A 25,627-nucleotide genomic window follows, 5' to 3' on the forward strand; every position below is an offset into this window, starting at 1 on the left:
GAGCATCCAATCTAGAGTGTGTAGGAGTTTATAGGTACTACGCAGCAGAAATAATATGAATCATATTCAATAAAGCACCTAATCCCAAGAATCACATGCATAACACACAAGACACATAATCATACATTTGAAGCGTGAATTCAACGAAGCTATTCGACAGGCAAATCAGGGAGAGAATAGAGCCCCAAGTGTTGCTCCTCTACTTAGTCCACGAGATTCAAACGAGCGGTCCACCAATACTAGATTGGTCGAGTGATTAAGGACAACCGCGATCACCACCTTTACGTACAAGCGACCACCGCACGAACCACCACCACCACGAGACACCACCGGCGCCAAGGAGAAGGAGAGAGCCGTGAGAGAGAGAGAGAGAACTTTGAGAAGGGTTGGGTTTCGTGTTTGCTAATTCTGGTTTGATCAAAAGATCAGTAAACTGCTTACTTGCAAACCTAGGCACCTAGTCTATTTATAATCACATTATAATGAGACTAGGGCACGAAGCCCAAAATCCTCTTAATGCCCCTACATGGCCGGCCACCTAGAGTGATGAGGCCCATGATGGGCCTCGTCCTCTAATGCTCGATTTAGCCCCTTTGTGTGACCTTATAGGATCTGTCCAATTGGGCTTTGGCCTATTTTACTAGTCCAAAGATCGTAAGTATCTCTAGCTATGGAAAAACGACGACCCAAATGTCCGGACTTAATTATCTTCATAATTTGATCCAATTATATATCTAGTAATTGAACACGACGAAGACATAACTCCATCAATCTCCCACTTGTCTGAGACAAGGGTGCAATATTCAAATTCCTTAAGTCAATATATGTGTCGATTTGATAATATGATTGCATCACATGTCGAGATCATATTAATCTACAAATAGTTACTTGAAACTGAGTTAGAATTACAAAACCAAATGATTATTGTGTAATGCATTTGAACACGGCCGCGTATTTTCTGAATTCTCCCTCTTCAAGCGGCCATGACACATTTCCTAATTTAATAGGTAGACTCTATCCAATCTTGTAGCAACAAGCCTCCCACTCAACTTCTGAAATAACCAGGAAACACCCTTTATAATCTCCAGCTACGGCTAGACGTTTGAGTGTACCACAGTCATAACATCCATTGAATGAAATCAAGTTCCACTCATGTTAAAGGAATCTGCTAATATACACGAAAGCTCTATACTTGAATGTCAAAGTAGGTCAAAAGTTCAATCATGCATCATTCATGCATATCCAAGTGATTGACCGAGCATCACTATTCCTCTATAGCCCATGAAACTGCGCTATCCAATCAATCTTACATGCTAGTCCATTTGTTGAAATCATTTATGTCCACTTTAATGATCTCAAACTAGGAACTTAAATAATATATGAATTTTGTTCACCTATGGGGTTTTCAATTCACCAGGTCATCAACCTGATGAGCCCATCAATTCATAATTATTTTAGACATTTTATTTAATTTCCAAAATAATAATTAAATAAGAGAAATAATAATTTATGTTTTAAACATAATTCTCCAAATTTATACATTTCTCATATAACATGCTTTCTCATAACATACACAACTTAAAATACATAATTTTCTTCAATCCAGAGCTTTAGTATGACTCTCATACCATATTATATGGAAGGGGTTTGGTGATTTCTCACTCAGAATGAAACTTTGCAAAAAGTGACCTCTTGTTGGTCAATGATATCATAACTAAGGCGATATCTCATATCCTTTTGTTTGGATTTGTGATGTGACCCTGGCTCCTTTGTTCTTGGGCAAAGGTGACCCTTTAGTCATATGACATTCTAATCCGAACTTCCTCTCTAATTATCTGACTATAGCTCAATACACATACTCTAACATTGAGCATGCAACAGTGCTCTACTTTGAACTCTTCAAGCTTACTGTCCAGACAAAATATGCATTCAGATCAATATCTAGAATCATCTTGCCTATTTGCATTCGTGTAATCTTTTGACAACTTGCTTAGCTAGAATAATTCTTTTTGTGCTTCTCAAGTACTCAAGGATTTGTTCATGGTAACTCTCCATATGCTTATTCTGTATTTGCTTGAAACTTGCTACACATGCACAAGTCATATGTAACAACTTGCCTTATACATTTCATGGCATATGTAATGGACCCTTTTGTAGAAGCATAAGGTACATTACCTTTACATCTCAACTTTACTAGCTTTGAAGGCACTGAGTTTTACTGAGTGTATACCATGAGACATAGGAACGGATTCTCTCTTAGATTCTTGCATCTTGAACTTGTCAAGAACCTTATCACCATAAGTCTCTTGATTAGATCCAATCATTCTTCAAGATTCACTTCGTCGATTTTGATTCCTAATATGTACACAACATCTCCTAAGTCTCTCATATAGAAACAATCTTATTAACCATTGCTTGACTGATTCAAGCATTGATATGTCATTTTATATGAACTGTATGTCAACCACATACTAGACTAATAAGACCAATTGCTCCCACTAAACTTCTTGTCTCTACAAGATTCCTTATCGTTCTTCTAAGGTAATCAAACTGTTTGATTGCCTAATCGAAACGAATGTTCCAACTCCCGAATGCTTACTTCAATCCATAAATGAATTTCTGAAGTTTGCAAAACTTTCTAGGAATTTCTAGATTTCAAAACTCTTAGGTTGTATCATATACATGTCATCCATCAAGAACATTTCATGAAGGTGATTTTGATCTCCACAACTAGAAATAATCCGAATAGGTTTACACAACTAATAGGTTTAACCCCATTTGTAAGACTATCATGGACTAATACATCTTTACAGACATGGAGTCCATCTTGGATTTCATGGCTTTAAGCCACTTCCTGAGTTGGCACTTGTCCAAAGCTTTCTTGTAGGGCATGGGTTCCAACCATTCCAATAGGAAAATTTTAGAATCCACCTTTTACTAGAATTCCAACAAACTGTTTGTTTTGATCTTAAGTAACCTACGAAAGGTATAAGCGACAATAGAATTATTTTCTTCAACTCTTTAAAGCCTTTCATTCAAGTAGGACGATAGAAGCCTCGTTAGTTGAATTAGCTTACTTCGACACATGTTTTATCAAATTAGCTAATTTCATGTGCCTTCATCTCTGATGTAGTGTTATCCACATCCATTTTTTGCTCGTCTCGAATCTCATCGAGAACTAACTTTACTCCCACTTGGCTTTGTAGGAAGACATTTCTTTCTATAAAGACATTATCGCGAGCAACAAACATTTTGTTTCTGCGCGATTGTAGGAATAATATCTCTGATTTAGGGTCTTATTATGTCATCTTTGTAAAAATTTTACATAGATTTCATAACCCTTGAATCCTGTTAGAAAAGATAACTTAGGAACATTTCCAGTCTATAACTCTTATGACATCTTTTCTACTGCTTTGGTTAAATTTCCGTTTAGTATATTTGCAATTGTTGTTGTTCTAATGCATATCCTCAAAATGATATTTGTAAATCATTAAACCTTGGATCGAACCATGGCAAGCAAAGTTTGATTCCTGCTTTGGACATACACTTTTAATTGTAATGTTCCTGGATTGTGAACTAATTCAACAATTCCTATAGATGATCATTTGTTTTGAGTTAAATATTTATCACAACAATCATATTGTAGTGCTAAATTGTTTATCTCAAACTTGATTTTACATTTCATTTTGGGATTTTGAACATTTCAATGCTTCCATCCTTTACTTCATTAAGTAATTATCGACATATTTACTTAAATCGTTAATAAAAGCAATGAAAAAGTTAAATCTTTTTGCTAATTTTGAACTTAATGGTCCACACACATCATATGTATGAGTTCCACAAGGTCATTTTAGCTCTTTTACCCTTTCAAATAAAAGGTAACTTGGTCATTTTTCATCATCAAGCATGACTTCTAATTCTCAAATGATTCATAATCATATAAGAATGAGAGTCCATCCATAACTTTGAATATGCAAATGGTTTATGTGACCTAATCTTACTTTGTTTATAAGTAAGTTTACTTTGTGTCATCTAAATTTACTTTTGTGATCTACTAATATCAATGTCATAAAACAAAATTAACTCATATCTAGCAAAATGAAAACAATTTATTACCTTGGTCATGGATCAACACTTGTCCAAGCCAAGTAAAACAATCAGTATTCAAAACAAGAAACCCGAAATATTGTCTCATCAAAACTGGAAGTTGTTCTAAATGTCATGATAAACTAATCAGAAAATAAAACTATGAAGCTATTTCTGTCCACTTAAATACTCCTAGTGCACCTTTAAGCTCCATTTTCTTGTTAGCTTCACTTTTTTGTAGTTCATGCGCAACATCACAATGTTAAGCACCGCAACTTGGTATCACATACCTTAGTGAAAGTTAAAATGGTTATAGCATAATACCTGAGGTTGATGCTCCATTCTTCTTGATGTAGTCGAGGTATTTTGGGCAGTTTGATCAAAAGATCAGTAAACTGCTTACTTGCAAACCTAGGCTCATAGTCTATTTATAATCTCATTATAATTAGACTAGGGCACGAAGCCCAAAAGCCTCTTAATTCCCCTACAGGGCGGCCACCTAGAATGATGAGGCCCATGATGGGCCTCGTCCTCTAATGCTCGATCTAGCCCCTTTGTGTGACCTTATAGGATCCGTCCAATTGGGCTTTGGCTTATTTTACTAGTCTAAAGATCGTAAGTGCCTCTAGCTATGGCAAAACGACGACCGAAATGTCCGGACTTAATTATCTCCATAATTCGATCCAATTATATATTTAGTAATTGCACACGACGAAGACATAACTCCTTCAGAGTGCTCATTGTAACCTTAGCTTCATTATCTTCATAATAGTATCTATCATCTATGTTGCTAGATAGAAAGCTTGTATCTTTGAGAGAAAATTTTCAAATTTTTGTGGGAAAAGATGAGATCTTTTGAGAGGGGGAAAGAGAAATTAAAATAGGTAGGATCTTTCTAGGCTAACAACCTAGGCTCTGCTACCAAATGATATGAAATAACCAAGGAAAGACAAGTAAAAGGGGAAAACTTTCAAACAAGCACAAATTCCGATGCAGCAAATAAGGCAAACCTAACTCAAAATCACCATGATAAATGAAATAAGGGTCTTAATCAAAGCCAACACCAAGTAAAGCTAGGATTAAGATGTAACCACAAATATTACAAGGAAGAAATCACAAAGAAAGCAAGATAATTACAAAGATTATGGTAGAGAGAGAAAGTCTCTTTGATTACAAAATCAAGCAAAGTTCAACAATTATTTTAAATGCAAAAACGTCTTAAAACACTACTAGAAAACTGCTTTTTCCGACGGAAAAAATCCCTCGAAAACATGTTGTTTTCCGTCAGAAAACCTGTTTCCGACGAAATTCCGTCGGAAACTGTCGTCGGAGAACCGTTCGTAGGAAAATCAGCCTTTTCCGTCGGAATTTCCGTCGGAAACACTTTTCCGACGGAATCCTTTCAACGGAAGGTATTTTTAGGCACTAGAAAAGTCCGTTGGAAAGTTTCGATGAACACAAATCCGTCGGAAAATTCCGACGGAATTTCCGTCGGAAACTGATTTAAAGAAATTAAAAATAACACGCCACGCCACCAGGGGCGCGGTGAATCACCACCTCAGAACACCACCAACCCTAAGCCCAAACCGCCACTCCCTAAACTAACCAAGATCCATCCACCACCACCACCAAACCCTAACCCAGACCCACCCAAATCACCCACTTATCATCATCAAACCCTAACCCAGATTCACCAACCACCACCACCGCACCCTAACCCAGATTCACCAACCACCACCACCGCACCCTAACCCAGATTCACCAATCACCGCCACCGCACCCTAACCCAGGTCTTCCTAAACCCAAACCTCACCTAACCCAAACCCACTAAACCCAAACCCAGATCCACCAAAATCCTAACCCACACCCTAATCGAACCCACACCCAATCCGACCCACCTAAAACCATCATCATGAACGACTAAACCAAACACCACAACACAAAAATTTAATAAAAAATTCAAAACATTAAAATGTACCTTAAAAATCGAATTAGCTTTAAATTTTACCTTGAACTTGGTTTACAAAGGCCAAATTTGACCATGAAAATTCTAGATCTAGCATTTTCATTGTCGAATTTGACCTTAAAACCATTAAAGTTATATAAGAACTCACCATTTTCAGCTTTTACCCACCAAAGAAAAAATCAGAGAGGAAAAGAAGACTAGGGGGTGTGAGAAGAGAGCGTGAGGAGAGAAAGGAGAAGAGAGAGAAAGAGAAGGCGTGAGATGAGAAGAGAAGAGAAGAGAAGGGCGTGAGAAGTCTGAGAACTAAGAAGAGAAGAGGGAAGAGGAGAGAGGAAAGAGGAGAGAAGGAGGCGGTGAGAGAGGAGAGAGAAATGAGAAATGAAAGGGGGAGGGAAAATGATTTAATTAGGGTTTTGTGTTTTTTTAAAAAAAAAATTCATAAATCCGTCGGAAATTCCCGACGGAATTAATTTTCGTCGGAAATTTTGAGGGAATTAATTTCCGTTGGAAAATGTAACATTTCTGACGGAATTTCCGTCGTAAATAAAGAATTTTCCGACGGATTAAAATTCCGTCGGAAAATTCCGACGGATGTTCGATGGAAATAAAATCCGTCGGAAATTTGCACTTTCCGACGGATTTTCATGTCCGTCGGAACCATTCCGTCGGAATTTGACTGTTTTCTAGTAGTGAAACAACTTAAATAGTTCGTACAAGCTGACATAAAAACGGGAAAAGGTTCGGCCGAACTCAGGGTAAGTTCGGTTGAACTTTTGGAGTTCGACCACTCCTCTAAAGATGTTGAAATCAGGTTTGAAACTGACTGGGAGGTTCGGTCGAACATGCTTCGGTTCGGTCGAACTCCCCTGCTCCTCGCGACTCCTTGGACAGCTCAACTTCAAACGTTCATAATTTCTTCGTTTCTTGCTCAAATTTGGCATGTGACAAGTCATTGGAAAGCTCTTGAACTCTACTTTCACCTGCAAGTTGAATCACCTAAAAATTCCTTGTAACGAAGGAGATATGGATGAATGAAATAGTTGCATCATATATTGATAAGCTTCTTCCCTCTCATCCTCTTTCCCATTGTTTATCTTCAACCATCAATTGTAAAATCAAGACTCAAGGATTGTTTTTATTCACCTAAGTCACGTCATAATAACGAGAAGTTATCCAAAAGTATAATGGAGCCATAAATGCCACCAATTGGAACATATAGTTGCACAACTCGTAGTTTTCAATGATGCTCCCGCATCACTAGGGTTTTCCAAGGGTGGTTTTGGGTGGCTATGAATGGGTTTTGGATGGTTTCGGGGGTGGGGTTGGAGGGGCGAGTTTTGTGAGTGGGTGTGGGATTGGGTAGGGGAGGTAAGTTTCCAAGTGTGGGGGGAGAAAAGGGATGGTTTTCGGAGTGAGGGTGGTTTAGGGGCTGGGGCTATGGAGCGGGTGGAAACCGGTGGTGGGGATGTTTTTTATTTTTTTTTATTTTGAACCAATCACGTGTTGACACATGTACAAGTAACTAGTTACTGTAAGACTAATTAACCAATATTGGAGGAATTAACCTTGACTTGATGACCGGTTTAGCTTGATAAATGAAATTGTACCCTAAACTTGAAATTATACCAAAATAATCGAAAATTGAGATTACTTTAAAAAAAAAAAAAAAATTGGACAAATTATTAAACCACTATATTTTTTTTAGAATTAAAGAACACCCCAACCCCATTGTACTTGCATTTGTATTAATTTTGCACCTAAAAAAATCATATTAATTGCCATGAGGTGGGTAGTTTAATAGTTATCCATAGAGTCTAACTTCTAAGAAACTCCCACCAACCACAATCTTTAATTTAATAATTCAAAATTACTAAAACAAAATCCCACAAAAGTGGCGGTATATCCAATGATGTTATTAATAATTTTTTGTATTTTTTTTTAAAGAAGGCAAACAAAAATTTTGATTCAATTTCGTGGACGGAACATCCGAACATACTAGTCTTCAAACATAAGATTTAAAGTCAATCTTGTTTTCATGGAACAACGTATGATCGAATAATCTTTATCCTGCCATAATATTCCGTTCTTTCTTCTTCTACAAATATTCAGAAAAAAAAAACTGATTAATTCATCATTTTTGCATCACTCCTTTCTCAAGTAAGTTTCCAATACCCTTTGCATTATTTTATTTGAATTCTTAATTATTTGATGTTTTCTTTGATTTTTGATTTCTGTTTATTGAGAAATGGGTTAATTTATGGTGTTTTTGATCTGGGTTTGGTGCAATTTATTGTAATTTTGCTGTTTGTGGATTGATTTTAGATGATTTTCAGCTTTAATTTATTGGGTTTTTCTTGTTTTTGCATATTTGTTTTAAATGAATAGATATGTTGATTGAGTTGTAATTGATTTTCAGCTTGAATTTATATTGCAGGGAACATTGCTTCTTTGATTCTTGTTTAATTGAATAATTTATGAATCAATTTGGCTGCTTGAGAAGTTCAATTGGATTGAACTTTTGGGCAAGAATAATCAGAGAGTTAAGATTTTACACATTAGTTTTTCATTCTTTCGGGGGATTATTGAAACCATAAATCATGAATGTGGTAGGCAAGGTTGGAAGCCTAATAACCCAAGGTGTATATTCAGTAGCAACCCCCTTTCACCCTTTTGGCGGTGCGGTTGATATCATTGTTGTTCAACAGCAAGATGGAAGCTTTAGGAGTACACCTTGGTATGTACAGTTTGGTAAATTTCAAGGTGTTTTAAAAGGTGCTGAGAAGGTAGTACGAATAAATGTGAACGGCAATGAAGCTAGCTTCCATATGAATCTAGATAATTCAGGTGAAGCTTATTTTGTTAGAGAAGCTGATTCGGGAGAAAACAGTGAGAAGGATTGTTTGTCGAAGGATGAAAGGGAAAGTATCCTAGGGCATAGTTATAGTGTAGATAATAGCCAGTTTCGAATGAATAATGAGAGTGTCGAAAATTTCAGGCTGCAAAGCACTTTGTCTGACCCTGGGATTTTAAGGGATGATTATTCTAGTTTCAACCGGTTGGAAAGGAATGATTCTGATGCGTGTAGGTTCTACGATTTTCAAGATGATCAGTCATTTGATGATTCAGTGGACTTGTCATCTGAGTATGGATCTAGCCGGTATGACCCTATGGATGCTGTGGAGAATTTTGTGGAAGCACAGGGCCCAGATTCGGAAATGGTCTTGGTGAGTGTAGATGGTCATATTTTAACAGCACCTATCTTATCATCCGAGCAAGACACCGAAAGCGTGCCATTGGATACGCCCCAATTTCATCTTGGGCCAGGTAAAGGTAGGGATTTCACTGGCAGTGAGACTCCGTGGGATCCTGAATATCTTAATGATTTAGAGGGCCCCTCCTGTATACCAGCTTCTGTTGTTACCTCCTCCAAAAATGACAATGCTCTTTCACAAGAGGGTAATGCTCATATTGTTATGATTGAGGAACATGCATGCCAAGATCAAGGAAGGGTTGAGAGTGGTATCCAACAGTCAGAAGAATGTCATGATGAGGGCACTGGCAGCATGCACGAGTCAGGATCTTCTAAAGAAAATGGAGAACTTCCGCATACAAGGATTAATAATTTGGTTGCTTTAGATGATTTTGGGAAGAATGGTTGTCAAGGTGAAGAAAGTGGGGACATGCATGAACTTGAAGCTTGTGGAGATGGAAAATATTTGCACAAAAATGGAGGAGTTGAGTACACTCATCAACCCGAAGCTTTGGAAGATGATAAGAAGTGTGCACACCAAGATGATGATGACAAGAGTATTGAACACCATGGGAGAGAGCTCTGTATGCGCAGTAAAATTGAAGAAACATCTCCTAGAACTAAGAATGAAGATAAGTTCAAGAGCTGTTTAGATTTTGCCAGTGTGGAAGTTGACGATACCTCAGAAAGTGAGGGTTCTCCCTTGGGGGCCCGAGTAGAAGCTGATTTTACAGAAGAGAATTCTTCACAGAACATTCAAGTATCAGATAAAGCTGATACTCAATGTACACCAGTAAGATCAGGTGATGGTGGATCAGTTACTGAATATAACCGTCCAGTTTTGGTGGAGGGAGAGGCAGATGATGGTTCATCTCCTGCTATATACATAACTGAAGATAGTGAAAGGGATGATAGGGTCCATACTGGTATAGAAGCTAATGGTTCTGATTTCACACCTATTGAAAATGCAAAAGTATGCAAGGATGAACCAGTGAGAATGATTTCATCAATAGAGAGTGATATGTGTAGTAAAGAAGGAAATGTCTCTGAAACCATTTCAAATGGTAGTGAAGATCCTAAATCACATACCAGGAGTTCATCTGAGCAGATTGAAGCGGATATTAACCCAAGTAAGGCTCTTTTATGGTCACTTCTTTCTTTGATAGCACAAAATTTTTTTGTTTGCCATTACTAGATTTTATCATACTTTCTTAAGTACAATGTCAATAGAATACTTATAGAATTAATTTTGAAGAGACTGGGATGTGTGCAGCCCTGCAGCCAGCTTCGTGATTTAGTCTTGTTTGCTTAAGATATGCCTGATTACTAACATCTCAAATGAAGACAAGAAATAAGAATTAGACTTATGGCTTATTCATGTTTGTTTGTGCGTTACCTGTGATTCTATGAAAGTACGTCAATGCTGTTGTGAAATGCACAGCATTACAACAATATCTCCAGAGCCTCTCTACTTGATTAGTTTTAATTAATGTGTTGTCTTTCGCTCCTTATGTTGCCGTTCTGGACATCAGACCCTTGCAGTTGCAGCCTTTGGCTCCAGCGTTCTAGTATGTTAAGCACTGCTCCTTTAGTCTTTAGTGATAATGTTCCAGTTGATATACAACCATTTACAAGAAAGATATATAGTATCAACAATCAAATTAACCGCTGAGAGAGGACCTCCTAATCAATCTAATGTGTTCATTATATGGAATATTGTGGAAATTCATGTTGTGAATCTGTAACTAATATAAACGCTAAATATATCTTAGGGCATCATTGTTGAATGGGGGCTACTTTTCTATGTATTGCAATTTTGAAACCTTAGAGGCTAAACAATATTGTGAAGACCGTGGAAGTACATAGTATGGAAAAATAGCCCCCATTTGACAACGATGTGCTGAGGAATATATGGCTGTGTTACGGATTCATATTATGAATCTGTTAATTATGTTAACAATCATTTTGGAACAGAGCCAATATTTCCTCAGCACATTGTTAAACACTTCATACTTTTGTTCATATATATGTGCTTATTGAACCAAGATTAGTTGAGAAGACTGATTGGCATGTCCTTGTTGCTTACAGCCTTAGAGATCTCTCTTTGCCGCCATCTCCTTCGTCCAGGAATGGGAGTAAGTGCTGCTGATGAAGCTTTTAGTGCTCATCGCTTATCTGAGGAAGAGTTTAGGAATATAGCATCATCAGTAATGAAGAATGAAAACCTTGTCATCAGATATAAAGGGAAATACTTACCATGGGATCAAGCTGCTGCTATTGTCTTAGGACTGGCTGCTTTTGGTTCAAATTTTTCCATCGAGCTCAAAGATGAAATACCAGTTGAACAAGAAGTTACTTCAGACATAGGTGTTCATGATTCTGGAAGTGCTTCTGGACGCAGATGGAGGCTATGGCCAAATCCATTCAGAAGGGTGAAGACACTTGAACGTTCTACTAGTACTGCCTCGGAGGATGTTTTTGTTGATTCTGAGTCTGTTTCAAGGAGCCCATCCATTGACCAAACTCCAATATCGCAGAGTGGAACTCCATTATCAGAAAGTAGTTTAAAGTCTGTTCACAAGAAAATTCTTAGGACTAACATCCCAACTAATGAGCAGATATCATCTTTGAATCTGAAAGAAGGTCAAAATGACGTTACTTTCAGTTTTAGTACCAGGGTTCTAGGATTACAACAGGTTTGCCATCCTTGATTTGTTTTCGTTGTTTTTGAGATTTAGTTAGACCTTCAGTTTCATATATTTTTTATGCTATTTCTTATTGATTAGGTTGAGGCACATATATATTTGTGGAAGTGGAATGCACGGATTGTTATATCTGATGTGGATGGAACAATTACTAGGTAAAACTTACCTTAGTCATGAATTTTTTTTCAGTCACAGTATGTTTAAGATTTTGTTCTTCATTTTTTCCAATGGAAATCTGGGATTTAAGATTTGGACAATTTTAGACATTTCATGCCCCAAAATATTCAGAATGTAAAACTGTGAACTGGGTTACCTCTCGCAATTCAGAGGGATGTTGAATCTGTTGTGTGATAGTTAAAGCATACTAACATAATTAAATCTGTGTCACATACATGGGTAATTGGGTATGCATACTCATGGGTACATGTAGTACCATAGTCTTCAAAAACGTTTTACAGCCTTAGCCATATATTTCTTGACTGATAATAAGGTTTGTAGATCTGCTGTTAAAGGAACAATAAGGTTTATGCCTGCTATGTATGAAGAATGGGTTCCATGCACTGTCACCCACTTTACATAGCATGAAGTAGGACCGGGAGTGAATATGACTTTGTGTGGTTTGATCTGATGGGAACTTTACATCTGATGGAAGCTTCCAAAGTCGCGCTGTTTGGTTAAGTAGTTCCCATTTATTTTATAGTTCCGCATGTAACTTCTCCCTTGAGTCAGTCATGGTTGGTTAGTGAATCTTATCAAGGTCTCTCATCAAAAGTACACATTGGCCCATAAAACCATTGTGGTCTTGTGGGTTTGTCACAATGTCCACTCAATGTAGAAATTGGAATCCATTGCGGGCTTGCTGGTTCTTTATATTTAGTTTCCTCAATGAGATATGAATGAAGAAGCCCATCCAGGGAGGTTTCCAAACAAAACAGGTGTCTAACATGGGTCGTATGTCTAATCCCTTGCCGTTTCTGCCTTCCTTTCTTTTATAGGGTGGGGTAAGAACAATATATCTAGGAATAAAATGTAGGAATAATTCCAATCGTTGTCTCTCTCTCTCTCTCTCTCTCTCTCCTCTTTCCCTGTCCCATCTCATATCAGGTAATCATGAACCCAGGTTCCCACCCTTGCTCAACCCCTTCCTCCGCACAAACCCACCCATTTGACTGTCACCTTCCTCCCCCCCCCCCCCCCCCCCCAATCATTCATGTGTTGCAGTGTTGCTAATACATGAAAGCCGCCGTTTTCAAATGACCACCATCACTCTCTTTTTAGTCTTTATAATCGTTGTAGAGTTTTCTTCACTAAGTAAAAATAAAAAATTGTTCAATAAGTTACAAAGTCAAACAATAATTTGCAGATTTCTTAACTACTCAATGATGAAGAAGAGCATATTTTCTTTTTTTTTTTTTTTCTTTTATTTCTGATTCATACTGCTATGGTCATGAAGTGCGAGGCAATTATGGTATGGTGAGGTGCCTCTTCCATGACATAGGGATGGTGCAAACTTGCAAATAGTGATAGTTTTTGCACTGTTGACTGTGGTCATGATATACAAATACTTAATATGCAAACCATGGTATATTGGAATCAAATCAATACCGTCCTATTAGATAGACACTTTATATCAGATTATCAGTTATTTGTTCTGCAAAAGCTACCTCTGTACATATATTCTTCTTTAAGGTCATGATGCAATGTAATACGTTCAAAATAGTGTGTTATATATTACTAAAATCTACTGCATATGCTATCATTTGAACTAAAATACTAAAGTGAATCGTTTTTTGTCAAATGTGAGATGCTTCTTATGGGACTCCAAGACTATTAATTAGTACTTTCCAAACATGATATTTTCATAATTTTGTAATTACGGAATTAAAGATGTTTAGCTATAACTAAACACAAATTAAACGATCTGACTTTGTATCAAATCATATTTGAAATCTTTGCTATAATATTCTGAACATAGCCTTAGTATGTATGGATGTAGAATGACAATTTTAGTCTTTTGGCAGTTCATCTCCGGTGAGGAAATATTTACTGTTCAATTATGCATGCTGAGTCATAGAATTTATTTTCTATGGTAATTAGATTGTAGAACTAGACCACATAACACCTTTTATACACGTCCTTACTTTAACCTACGGAACCATTTGATATGTTTCTTGATCTTTCAAGTGAAGAAGCTGGGCCCTTTGAACATTTTGGGATGGACTAAAAAAGAATCCGTCATGTTGTGGTTTTTGGTGATCCATTCTTATTCTTTTTTGAAAACTGGGTAAGAGGAGAGAACTACCACAACATTGAAGTCAGAAGATGGTTGAATCTAAGTTTTTCTTAATAGTTACCAACTTGATATTTTTCTCCTCTCTAAACAAAGATGTGTGAACCATATCACAAAGTATGCGACTGGATAATAATAACTAAACATCTTAAACAATTGATCATATACATTTGTGTTATAATAATCTCACCATGTATGTTGTGAGACACCTCATCTTGACAGCCAGTGGGGAAAATTTACTTCTTTAGAATTGAAATTAGATTTTTTGGTTACACTCAGTTTTTCCTTTGTGAATCCCTAGTAGCCAGGGATTAAGTCTGAGATAACTTCAGATGTGTCATAGATACAAGTCATACAAGCAAAACTAAAAAGTCAACTTCTGCAGGCACACTTCAAATTTACTTTGGCTAAAGAGGGTGTGAGAATGCTCCAGCTCCACATTAGTTTATTTGTTGTCACTTGCCGTTCAATATTCGTAACAGACTTTGGCTAATTCACCTGGGCTTTTAGAGGAGGGGGATCGGGGACAATATTCTCTAATATTACATGTAGTCTTTACCTAACTCATCATTTTGGTGTTACCATGATATTTTGTCTTGTAGTTTCAAAATCTGGTGTGGAGCATCTCACTATGATATGTGACTATTTTTTGTCTTATAATACTTTTTGGTGGAGGATGACATGATTAAATCAGCCACAGATGTAGAATTTTCTCCAAGTTGGAATTTTATTCAGTTTTCGGAAGTTTTGGATTAGCCAATCTATAAGCAATTTTTTTTTTTTTTATATATAATTTTTTAGTTCCAACTTATCCAGTGGATCAATTTAATAGTAAGAGATCCTGATACCTGATCCCTATTTCAGATCTGATGTTCTTGGTCAGTTTATGCCTCTGGTTGGAAAGGACTGGTCGCAGTCAGGTGTAGCTCGTTTGTTTTCTGCCATCAAGGTAATATTTGTTAACTTAATGTTGTTGTTGTTTCTTTTTTTCCTTTCCACTTTGTCTCTCTTTATGGAATATATGTGGAATGACTTTCCATGCGTAACAGGAGAATGGATATCAGCTACTCTTTCTAAGTGCACGTGCAATAGTCCAGGCATATTTAACTAAAAGTTTTTTGTTCAACCTAAAGCAGGTACTTTTTTCCCTTTTGAATTTTGTAATGTTCCTATTTGTTCCTCTCCCCCCCCCCCCCCCCCCCCCCCCAAAAAAAAAAAAAAAAAAAAATCCTTTTATCTTATTCATAATATTTTTAAGTAGTGATGCATTGGAAGGCTCATCTCTATCACCATGAGTCTTCTCTCTTGATTTTCATTCTTTATACTCCGTGTTTTTTCAAGTGTTACAGTTTGACCGGCACATAGTTTTAGGCAATGTAATTGACTTAAATAAAATAAGAGGTAAGCGGGGTAGGTAGTTGGAGTATTTAAAAATTGTAAAAGAAAGATAGTGGGGCTAATAGTTTATTGAAAAGTAATAAATGTGAGAGGAAAGATATAATAAAAAAAGTAGTAGTGGGTTTGGGTGGGGACCATGAAAGGAGAGATATATAATATTTTAATGTAGCTTTTTATTAAAATAGGAAGTGTAATACTTATTAAAATACGGCCGGATTTGGTAAGTGTAACACTTAAAAAAACACGGAGTATACATATATTTTAACTAAGTTACCTCAATGTGGCTTTATCAGTCCTCACTTCTATTCTCTTGTAAATATTAGTTGTAAGGAATTTGCATATAGGCCTTTGCAATCTTACTTCAAAGCTCTTTTTACTTACAGGATGGAAAGACGCTGCCAAATGGACCTGTTGTTATTTCACCTAATGGATTATTTCCATCATTGTTTCGTGAAGGTAAGAAATTCTGCAATTGTCATACTAAATAGCTTCCGCTTCTCTCGTTTTACTAGATTTTGAATAGCTTAGTGAGAATTGCTATACATGGATAATTTTGGACTACTTTATGGCCTGCGCAGTATCTTTGCCTGTTTTCTGATTCTAGTTTTGAGAATCTAAAAGTCTTTCCTCAGTCGCTTTTGTTTGCACCATCTTCATTTGTTGGATGTCCACAAAATATTGCCCCATACTAAACATGACCAAGAGGAAACACAACTTTACTATTACATTCACTACATGTGGTCCCACCATTTGTTTCTCATTGACTCTACCCTTCCAATTATTAAAAATAAAGTAGCCAAATTAGAATAGGGAAAAAAGAAGGGAGACAGAAGGAATATATGATACATGTTATACAATGAAATCAAATTAGTCTTTGGTATTGTAAGCATGTGAGTTTTAAGACAGTCTTTTGGGGAAATTACTTTTCCTGGTTTCCAATTGAACATTAAAAGGACAAATGGCTTAGGTTCTGAATTATGATTTATTGTCCACTGTAACAAGTAGATGACCCAGATCCAAGTCATCCAACTTATGAAATAAGAATGAAACCAAAACTCAGACAGGAACTCATAGCATAGCATTAGGTCTCCAAGCAAGTCTTACAGTTAGGGAACTTAGAGGTACCAGCTTAATTAAACGCACTCAGTTATCATTCTGGAAGCTGTTCCATATACCCTCATTGACTATCTTCTTGTCACATTAGGTTACATTGTATTCAAATACTGTAAATCAATTCACACTACAGCAATTCAGCAGAAGCATTATGCTATACTTCAGTCTTCACATTTTTATTAAAAAAAAATTTGGTAGCTACTGTAGTCTGCAATAACCTATGTCACAAGGGATCAGATACTCATGCTGGGAAATGGGTACTTGTCCAAGTATCTAACTCGTTTTTTTTGTGATGATTTTCCATGGTTTTGGCCAAACATGTAGTATTGAAGTGTCCTATCCAAGTGTGAGTGAAATAAAAAGCCAAGTAACATGGGCAGCCACTCTTATTCATTCACTAGTTTATAAATTCCGCATAGACCCTATAGAATTTACCTGCTCATATCTCATTGTAGAATTGATAACCAATGATGATTTGGTTAATATCTATGTTGGACATGGGCACATACCCAAGTGTCCAACTAGATTATTTTGTGAAAAATTTCCAAGATTTTGGCCCAGAACAAACTATTGAACTGTGCCTTTCCCATGTCCTATTCCAAGTAATGTAGGATAGTATATTATTAAGGACCTTGGTAAACTGGTAATACCTGATTGATTTAGCCTGTTCTTAGTGTCTAGGTTTTGGCAGATACCAAAATCCAGTGTTTAGTGATGACGTTTTCAATTACTGGTTCCTATGCTATAAGAACCTTCATTTGAGATTCTCCCAAATTTCATTGAGGATGTCCAATCCCTAAAATCTTGTTATTATATCTTTAGATTCCTTATACCGAGGGCTTTTTCAGAAGCACAGGGGAGATGTTCAACCATTTGGAAGCTTAATTATTAAGTTACTATGGGATTCTATGTAACTCTAACTCGGCTAGAAATGTTAAACCCGGTCATTTAATGAAATTTTTGCATGATATTGGCCAAAATGAAGTGTCTATGTGCTATATCAATGTTTCAATGTCAAGTATCCAACAGTACAGCTTGAAGTGGAATGAAGAGCTAGACTTAGAGTATAAATGAGCTTAGGTTTTTGTTGGTCCCATTGATTAACGCTAAAAAAATTTCCAATTGGATCTGTGAACAACTATGCATTCTGTGTGTTTATTTGAATTCAAATGGCCTTTGTGATAACTTGACAAAGGGAAGGGAAAGTGAGGCCTTAGGCGTGAGACGCTATTTACCTCTGTTATTTATTTGATGACATACTAATTGTTAATTCCTATAATCTGGCTGTTATGGAAATGGAGGAAAATTTTCATTAATAAAGGAAAATGGGGTTTTTTGTGGGTTGATGAGGTTTTATGCTTTAGCTTCTCACAGTTGATCCTCTCTTGTTGATGAATACTCGTAAAGGCATAGGGACGATTGTTCATTGAGATTTTATATGTGTGTGGAGAAAGAATGTTCTTACAAAATGTCATCAAGAGGTAGCAAAGCATTATTTAGGGAAAATGTATGTTTTCTTGCCAAGGTTGGGGGCCTTGGGGCTTCTGCAAATTTTTGTTGATTCAATTCTAAGTGCTGTGTATATTTCTATGGGTTTGATACATTGGTAGAAATTGTGTAGCTAAATTTTTTTTTTTTTTTTTTTTTTGGAGAAAGGTAAAAATTTTATTAATCACAAAATAAAAAAACAATTACACGGAGGCATCTAAGCCCCTAACCAATCTACACCTCATCCAAGCTATATCACTAGCTCTAACTTTACAAGAAATTATACTACTAATTCTATAGTAGACATCTTTACAGATACTATTCACAACACATTCAGGCCTCTACATCTTAGCATTCCAGATAACATCATTCCTTTGCTGCCGGAAACTATAAACCAGGCTGCACAAAGACTTTGCATTACACTTTTCTGAAATCTGTTCTAGGCACTCTTACACCACTTATTACAATCTTCAAGATTCATTATCTGCATACTATTCTGCAACCTGACTTGCAGAATATTCAGCAGCTTCATGCTATAATCACATTCAAAAAACAAATGCTCCATAGTTTTAGCAGCACTGTCACACAAAGGTCACAGATGAACTTCAACACAACCAAACTGCATCAGCTTTTCTTGTTCTGAGCCTTCCCCACATAGCCATCAAGAGAATAAAATGATGTTTGGGAATGTTAAATCTGTTCCAAACCCAGTTACACCAATTCACCTCAGGATAAGAAGTCTGCAGCCATCTGTAAGCACTGGAAACAGTGTAACCAGCAACATTGTGTTTCCATGTATTACTAGAGAATCCATCCTTTATTTTCTCCTTGACTTGCCTCCATTGCCAACTAGCCTAAGCAGGGCAACTAAGCCTTTTCCAGCTCCTACCCTTGACATAATGATGGTTCACCCATTTAAGCCACAAACTGTCATTCTTATTAGCAATGTCCCATACATATTTACCAATAGCAGCTATGTTCCAGATATCACAATCATGTACTCCTAAGCCACCCTAAGTCTACACACAATATCCCAAGCAATTGGTGGGGCTCTACTATACACAGCTTTCCCATCCCACAAGAAATTTCTGCACTCTGCCATGATCCCTTCAATAACTTTCTTAGGTAACCGAAAGATATTAGCCCCAATATGTATGCATAGACAACAGAACAGAGTTAACTAACACCCCTCTTGCAGCATAAGACAGAGTCCTCTCTCCCCAAATTCTTATCTTAGCAACTATCTTACTAATAAGAACCTGATAGTCATTTTGAGCCAGCTTTTTTGCATTAATCTTAACCCCCAAATATCTGAAAGGCAAGGAACCTTCCTCAAATCCAGAAGTATCAATGATTTGTTGCTTCACTTCCTGATGTACATTGCAAAAATACACATTAGATTTTCCGCCATTAGCAACTAAACCCGAGGCAGCAGCAAAATTGGCCAATCCTCTTATGATCAAAGAAGCAGATCTCCCACCCCCTTACTCATGACTATAAGATAATTTGCAAAAACCAGATGATTTAACTTCGCCCCTCTACACCTAGGATGAAAATTGAAGTCCTTTACATCCCCAATTCCTTGAAAGATTCTTGATAAGTACTCCATATATATCACAAACAAAAGATGTGCTAAGGGATCACCCTATCTCAGGGGGAAAAACCTTTGACTTCACCATTAATCACTAGAGAAAAAGTAGGAGAAGTAACACACTCCATGATTAATCTTACAAAGTGATTAGGGAAATTAAGGACTTGCAACATATCTTTCAGAAATCCCCAACTCACATCCCCAACTCACAGAGTCATAAGCTTTCTTGATATCTACTTTGAACATACACCCAGGAGGAGTGTTTTTCCTTTTATATCTCCCTTTCAAATCTTGCACAATGCAAATGTTTTTGCAGATTCTTCTCCCAACTAAAAAACCTAACTGATTTAAAGAAATAATATCAGGCAACACCTTTTTCAACCTGGAACATAACAACTTTGTAATGACCTTATACAAGACATTACAGCAGGCTATTGGCCTAAAATCAGTAACAGAAACTAGCTGATCACATTTTGGAAGCAAGACCAAATTTGTACAGTTTATTTCCTTCATTAACTTCCCAGAAAATTCCTGGACAGCTTCACAAATATCCTCCCCCACCACACTCCAAGAAAGCTTATAAAAAGTACTTTTAAACCCATAGGGACCTTGATCCCTGAAATCCCAAACATAGCCTTCCTTATCTTTTCTTTAGAAAAAGGAGCACTCATGCTCCTGAGACAAAGTCTTTCCACAGCAATAATACTAGGATCCACTTTAACTGAACAAACATTCTCAGTCCCCAATAACCATTGATAATACTCCACAAAAGCTTTAACAATATCATCTTTAGAATGACAACGATTCCCATTCATATCAGAAATAGTCATCACTCTCTTTCTATAGGCACTAATTTAGCTAAAGTTCTTTTCTATGATAGTTTGTCAGAAGTTCATCAATTTAATTTTATTCTTACGAATGATGCTCAGCTACTGAAGTCTCTCGGCAGAATACTGATTGCCTTCTATTAGGGGCTTTTACTAGATCTCGTATGTCCCATTTGAAGGGCTACTTTTTGCTTTCTTCTGCTCATATATAATCTGTTACACCTACTATGATGCAGTACCTTACTAGACAAAGTTTTCGGCCATGCAATGCTTGTTCTTCCTTAAGCTCTAAATGCAATGTGTCTAGCCAATAAAATATGGATATGAAAACCTCTTCAAATCCTTGGTTATTAGTTCACTATTACTGCTAAATGAATGGGATTTATGGATGTATTTTTTAGGAAGAAAGATTGACTAGGGTAAACTTTCTGTTTGGTACATATGCATTTATACGTCTTAAATCTTGAAGTATGGTTTCCCTTTTGTGGCTGCCCAATACTTTCACTAATCATGAAGGAAAGGGATCTTCATTGGAATGGGTAAACATATATGGGATTGAAGCTGGTACAATTATGATATTGGTTATGTACATGGGAGTTGAAATCCTAGAAGTCAGAGAATCTTGTGATTTCGTGTTTGTGTTTTGAGGAATTCAATTACTTATGTAAGTTTGACTTAATGCAAGCTGATTTAAATGAGTAGAGTTGAATTGTTCAAGATATGGGATCTAGAGTGCTTTCTATGAAACTGAGACCCGAGTCAGAGATTTTTTAGAGTCAACAAATAACTGTGTTATTGATGGAGCAAGATTATATATTATGATGGCCGAGTGGTTTTTGACCTCAGCTAAGAATTTGATTTGTGACGTGATATTTGATGAACATTAAGCTGGTAAGGCCCACTCTTAATAGGTTGAAAGACTACAATATCTGCTATATGGTTTAATGAAGCATGGTTTCTGTTAGTTTCTTTTTTTTTTTTTTAATAGATTTCAAATACGTTATATAGTGAAAAATGGCATTGGTTCTCGTGTTAGTATCATATAAGTTTCAATCTCTATGTGATTTAGCATGTTCTGCACAAATGTGTAGATTTGAGTTGGACATGCTTGAGAATTAGCTTTCTTAAGCTATAATGTGAGTTTATATTGGAAGATGTATTCTGTAGAAGAGGTGTAAGGATACTTAGGAAATAATATAGACGGGATCCTTTGGGCTTTATAATGCATCAGTGCCTGTTTATGTCCTTTTGCGTCTCTCATTTTGGACCTCGTAGTGAAATTGTTTTAAATATCAATCTGTTCTCTCATGTTGGTTTAATGTTCCACTTATTAGTGAACCCAGTATTTCTTGCCGTTAGCTTTACCTTGTAGGGTTTTCACATCCAAATATACATGTGGGCTTGTTTCATGTAGGTTACATGTGTTGGTTTGTTGGATTGATCTCCTTGTTTTCCCCTCCCATGGATTATTTGATTTATGATTTGAGTGTATTGTCTTTTCAAGCTTGGGGGAGGGTATTCTATCATGTTTGGTGGGATGTTGATTCATATATGCCATGCACATTTGTGTATGCTTTTTCATGTTCTTATATTTTGAAAACTCCAAAAGGATTTTTGTTTCTTTCAAGGCAAATTTGCAATGTGTTTTGTTTTGTTCTTGCTTTGGACATAATAGCATTTGGACTTGTATAATTGAATGCTTTTCTTCCTAAATGGTGATGGTGTGCACGGTTTGAGAGTATGCTCAGTTCACTCTAGGAAAGCATGTTAAGGTAGTGTGTTAACAACTTGTAGGACCTTGAATCCCGAGTCTACTTGCTTGTGGTAAGATGGAAGTTGCTTCCTATAGTGAATTTGAAGCTAATAGTGAGTTTTTGCTATATCCATGTGAGGTTTCACTTTTCTAGCCTTCTACATATATTTTGCATTAGCGGCATGGATCCTTGACTATCGCTTATTTTATCTATAACTTGTCTTTTATCTCCCTAGGTCGAGACCGAACCATTTGGGAAGGATAAAGGAATCTTTTCGGGGTCGTAATTTTTCTTTTTCTAGGATAGATTTTATCTTTTTGATTTTTGGGTTTACATTTGTCTTCTTAATAACCATTTGAGCCTTATACCTTCTTTTCAAGCCATATCTTTAGGTTTTGAGCCATTTGTTTTATTTTTGTTTTCATTCTTGGTTTTTGTGAAGCAATTGGTCCCTTTATTGTTGGAGATTATGGTGTGTAAGTTTGTATTGTGGTCTCTCTCTCTCTCTCTCTCTCTCTCTCTCTCTCTCTCTCTCGTTTCCGTGGCTGACCCGTGGCTTCGATATTAAGCTTACAATAGAGCAATTCTGTAGTCACTAATTAGTTGCCCGTGACTTCAATATAGAGCAATTCTGTAGTCACTAATCAGTTGCCCGTGACTTTGATATTAAGCTTACAATAGAGCAATTCTGTAGTGACTAATTAGTTGCCTAATAGTTACAGTTTTCTTACCCTCTAGTATCTTATTCAAGTTTGCAAAGTTTATTTCCGTTAATAACAAATAAACACCAGATTCTGAGCTTTTTTGTGGGCTTGTCAAAGACTAAAACGTTGTTGCAAAACAGACTTACGAAGTTGAAAGGACTCTTAAGTCCATTTAAGTCTGGAGATTAGAGTTCTATTTGGTTACTAAATGGACACTTGAAGAAAACCTAACAAGTACTAAATGTTAGGCTTTTGCTCTCTTTTTTGGTTTTCAGAAAATTCTGAGTAAGACATTGAATTATCAAAATATATTAACTCTTTTTATTGCACGATGAACTCTCCTGAAAATCTTTGGTTCATCTGTAAACGAGGTGCTCTACCTGACAGAGCTATAGCCCTAAAAATTGTTGTTGGTGGTTGGCACATTCAATAATTCAGCTAATATGCCCTTTTTTTCACTACATACCACTAATCACCTGTCTAGTATAGAAATTCTAGGATCTTTAACAAAGGACTGCAGCCTTCTAGGGTCATCACCTGTGTACTCTGGTTACATTACTGATATGGTGTTGGTTCACAACCTCATTAATGAGCCTGTTTAGTCCATCAGTAATGATCACCGAGGCCGGGGCCCAATTCGACTCAAGGTTCATCCTACGATCTGGTAATCTAAGCTTCGCATCTTCTGGCTGGCCAGAATTGAATAGGAATTCCTCTGTTCTTGTTAAGATAAGTGATACCAAGTATCCTACTCAAATGGAGATTTTATTTCAATCCTGACTGTTTTTCCTTTTACGCACATACAGACTCTTGTGTATTCTTGTACAGCTATATAACCTCTTTGTTAGATCTGTACATCATGTTATTTAGAAAAGGGAATATGGATTGTTCTTTATAATTTAACATATCTTTACTTGGTTGTTGCAGTGATCCGAAGAGCTCCTCATGAATTCAAGATTGCTTGTTTGGAGGTAAAATCTTACTAATCTTCATTGATGGAAAACCCCTATGGTTTAATGTTAGGAAGTCACTTATTATGGTGATGTATTCTCGTAATTTTTGACCTCCAGGATATCAAGGCTTTGTTTCCACCTGATTACAATCCATTCTATGCGGGATTTGGGAACCGAGACACAGATGAGCTTACGTATAGAAAGCTTGGCATTCCAAAGGGCAAAATCTTTATTATCAACCCAAAGGTAGTATCTTCTTTAATGAGCTTACGTATATGCTTGTAAATCAAAATTGTCAGGAGCAATGATCCTTCTTAGGCTAATATCAACTGAATTTGATAGGGTGAGGTGGCAATTAACCATCGGATTGATGTGAAGTCATATACGTCGTTGCATACTCTGGTACATGATATGTTCCCACCAACATCAATGGTCGAGCAGGTAATTATAGATATTTACCTGTCAAAGTGTCAAACTGATTTTCTGGTAGAAGAATTTATTTCTTACAATTTATCTGGTATATCTGTACAGGAAGATTATAATTCATGGAACTATTGGAAGATGCCGATGCCAGATATTAGCATTTGAAATCATTGTATATGGAAGTGGATGTCTTCAGGGTACTACTGGTTGAGCTCTTGAGGCTGGACTATAAATCATTTTTCCAACCGGTGATTGATCGAAGTTATAGGGCTATTAGAATATTTAGCATTGAAATGATTACCAAATGGAGCAGTAGTTGCATTCTTTGTTGTACTGAGAATTTTACAGGCATTAAAGCAAAAGCATCCGAAGCTCATTCTTATCACGGCTATTAACTGTAAATCTGTATGTTGTAATGATCTTACTGTAATTTTTCAGATGATAGATGCGATTCTAAGAAGTTAATAAGGAAGTTAATCTTTAACATTGAGGCAATTTAACTTGTGGTATAGCCTTTTATTGCTATTGACTTTATTTTTTTGCCAATTGTTTTTTAAATGCAACAGAGAACTGATGATTTCATTACCCAGCTCTCCAGTTCCCAGAATACTGATGATTAAATTTTCGGGATTAGGCTGTTTGAAAGGGGCATTTCGAGATGGAGGGATTTTTTCGGGTTTTAGTTTCCAATAAATCAGTGTATGCAATGAAGGGATCTACTACCAAAGATAGCTACAAGTTTTAGAAATATAAAATTAGCAATGTGATAGTTAAATTATATTGGAAGAGTAATGTGTTTGCACTTGTTTTCTTGGTTGCCTCATTGCCCAAATCAAATGCATGACCATTACTATTAGGATGGGATAAACATGTTTTTCTGGACTTAAACATTGCATTTATTTGGTAAAATAGGTCCTTAAGGTGTTTCATGGCAAACTGCTATGACCTCCATATTCTAGCTTCTCATTTGAATATGAAAAATTGCCAAACAATAAAGAAAATTCCTATTAAGTTATTTGACACTACTTTGACCCTGAGTTATGAAGCACTACAATCGATGTGGATGAAACCACATCATT

At 36.5% G+C, this 25,627-nt stretch overlaps 1 protein-coding gene across 1 annotated transcript; it reads left to right on the top strand.

Moving 5' to 3' along the window:
* The first annotated feature begins 7,831 nt into the window (after positions 1–7,831).
* Positions 7,832–25,043, top strand: LOC145616461 (phosphatidate phosphatase PAH1-like). Its single transcript, XM_081671186.1, has 11 exons — positions 7,832–8,209; positions 8,487–10,432; positions 11,391–11,998; positions 12,089–12,162; positions 15,162–15,246; positions 15,347–15,433; positions 16,079–16,151; positions 24,100–24,143; positions 24,243–24,371; positions 24,468–24,566; positions 24,657–25,043. Exons 2-11 carry the CDS (start codon positions 8,650–8,652, stop codon positions 24,711–24,713), a joined length of 3,039 nt encoding a protein of 1,012 aa, XP_081527312.1. The 5' UTR covers positions 7,832–8,209; positions 8,487–8,649; the 3' UTR covers positions 24,714–25,043.
* Positions 25,044–25,627: the final 584 nt, after the last annotated feature.

Source organism: Chenopodium album, chromosome 26 (assembly GCF_948465745.1).
Source record: "Chenopodium album chromosome 26, dcCheAlbu1.1, whole genome shotgun sequence".
Taxonomy (NCBI): domain Eukaryota; kingdom Viridiplantae; phylum Streptophyta; class Magnoliopsida; order Caryophyllales; family Amaranthaceae; genus Chenopodium; species Chenopodium album.

Coding starts and splice junctions, on each gene's coding strand:
- LOC145616461 (XM_081671186.1), top strand. CDS start 8,650: ATGAATGTGGTAGGCAAGGTTGGAAGCCTAATAACCCAAGGTGTATAT. Junction 10,433..11,390: donor TGAAGCGGATATTAACCCAA/GTAAGGCTCTTT, acceptor TGTTGCTTACAG/CCTTAGAGATCTCTCTTTGC. Junction 15,247..15,346: donor GTTTGTTTTCTGCCATCAAG/GTAATATTTGTT, acceptor CATGCGTAACAG/GAGAATGGATATCAGCTACT.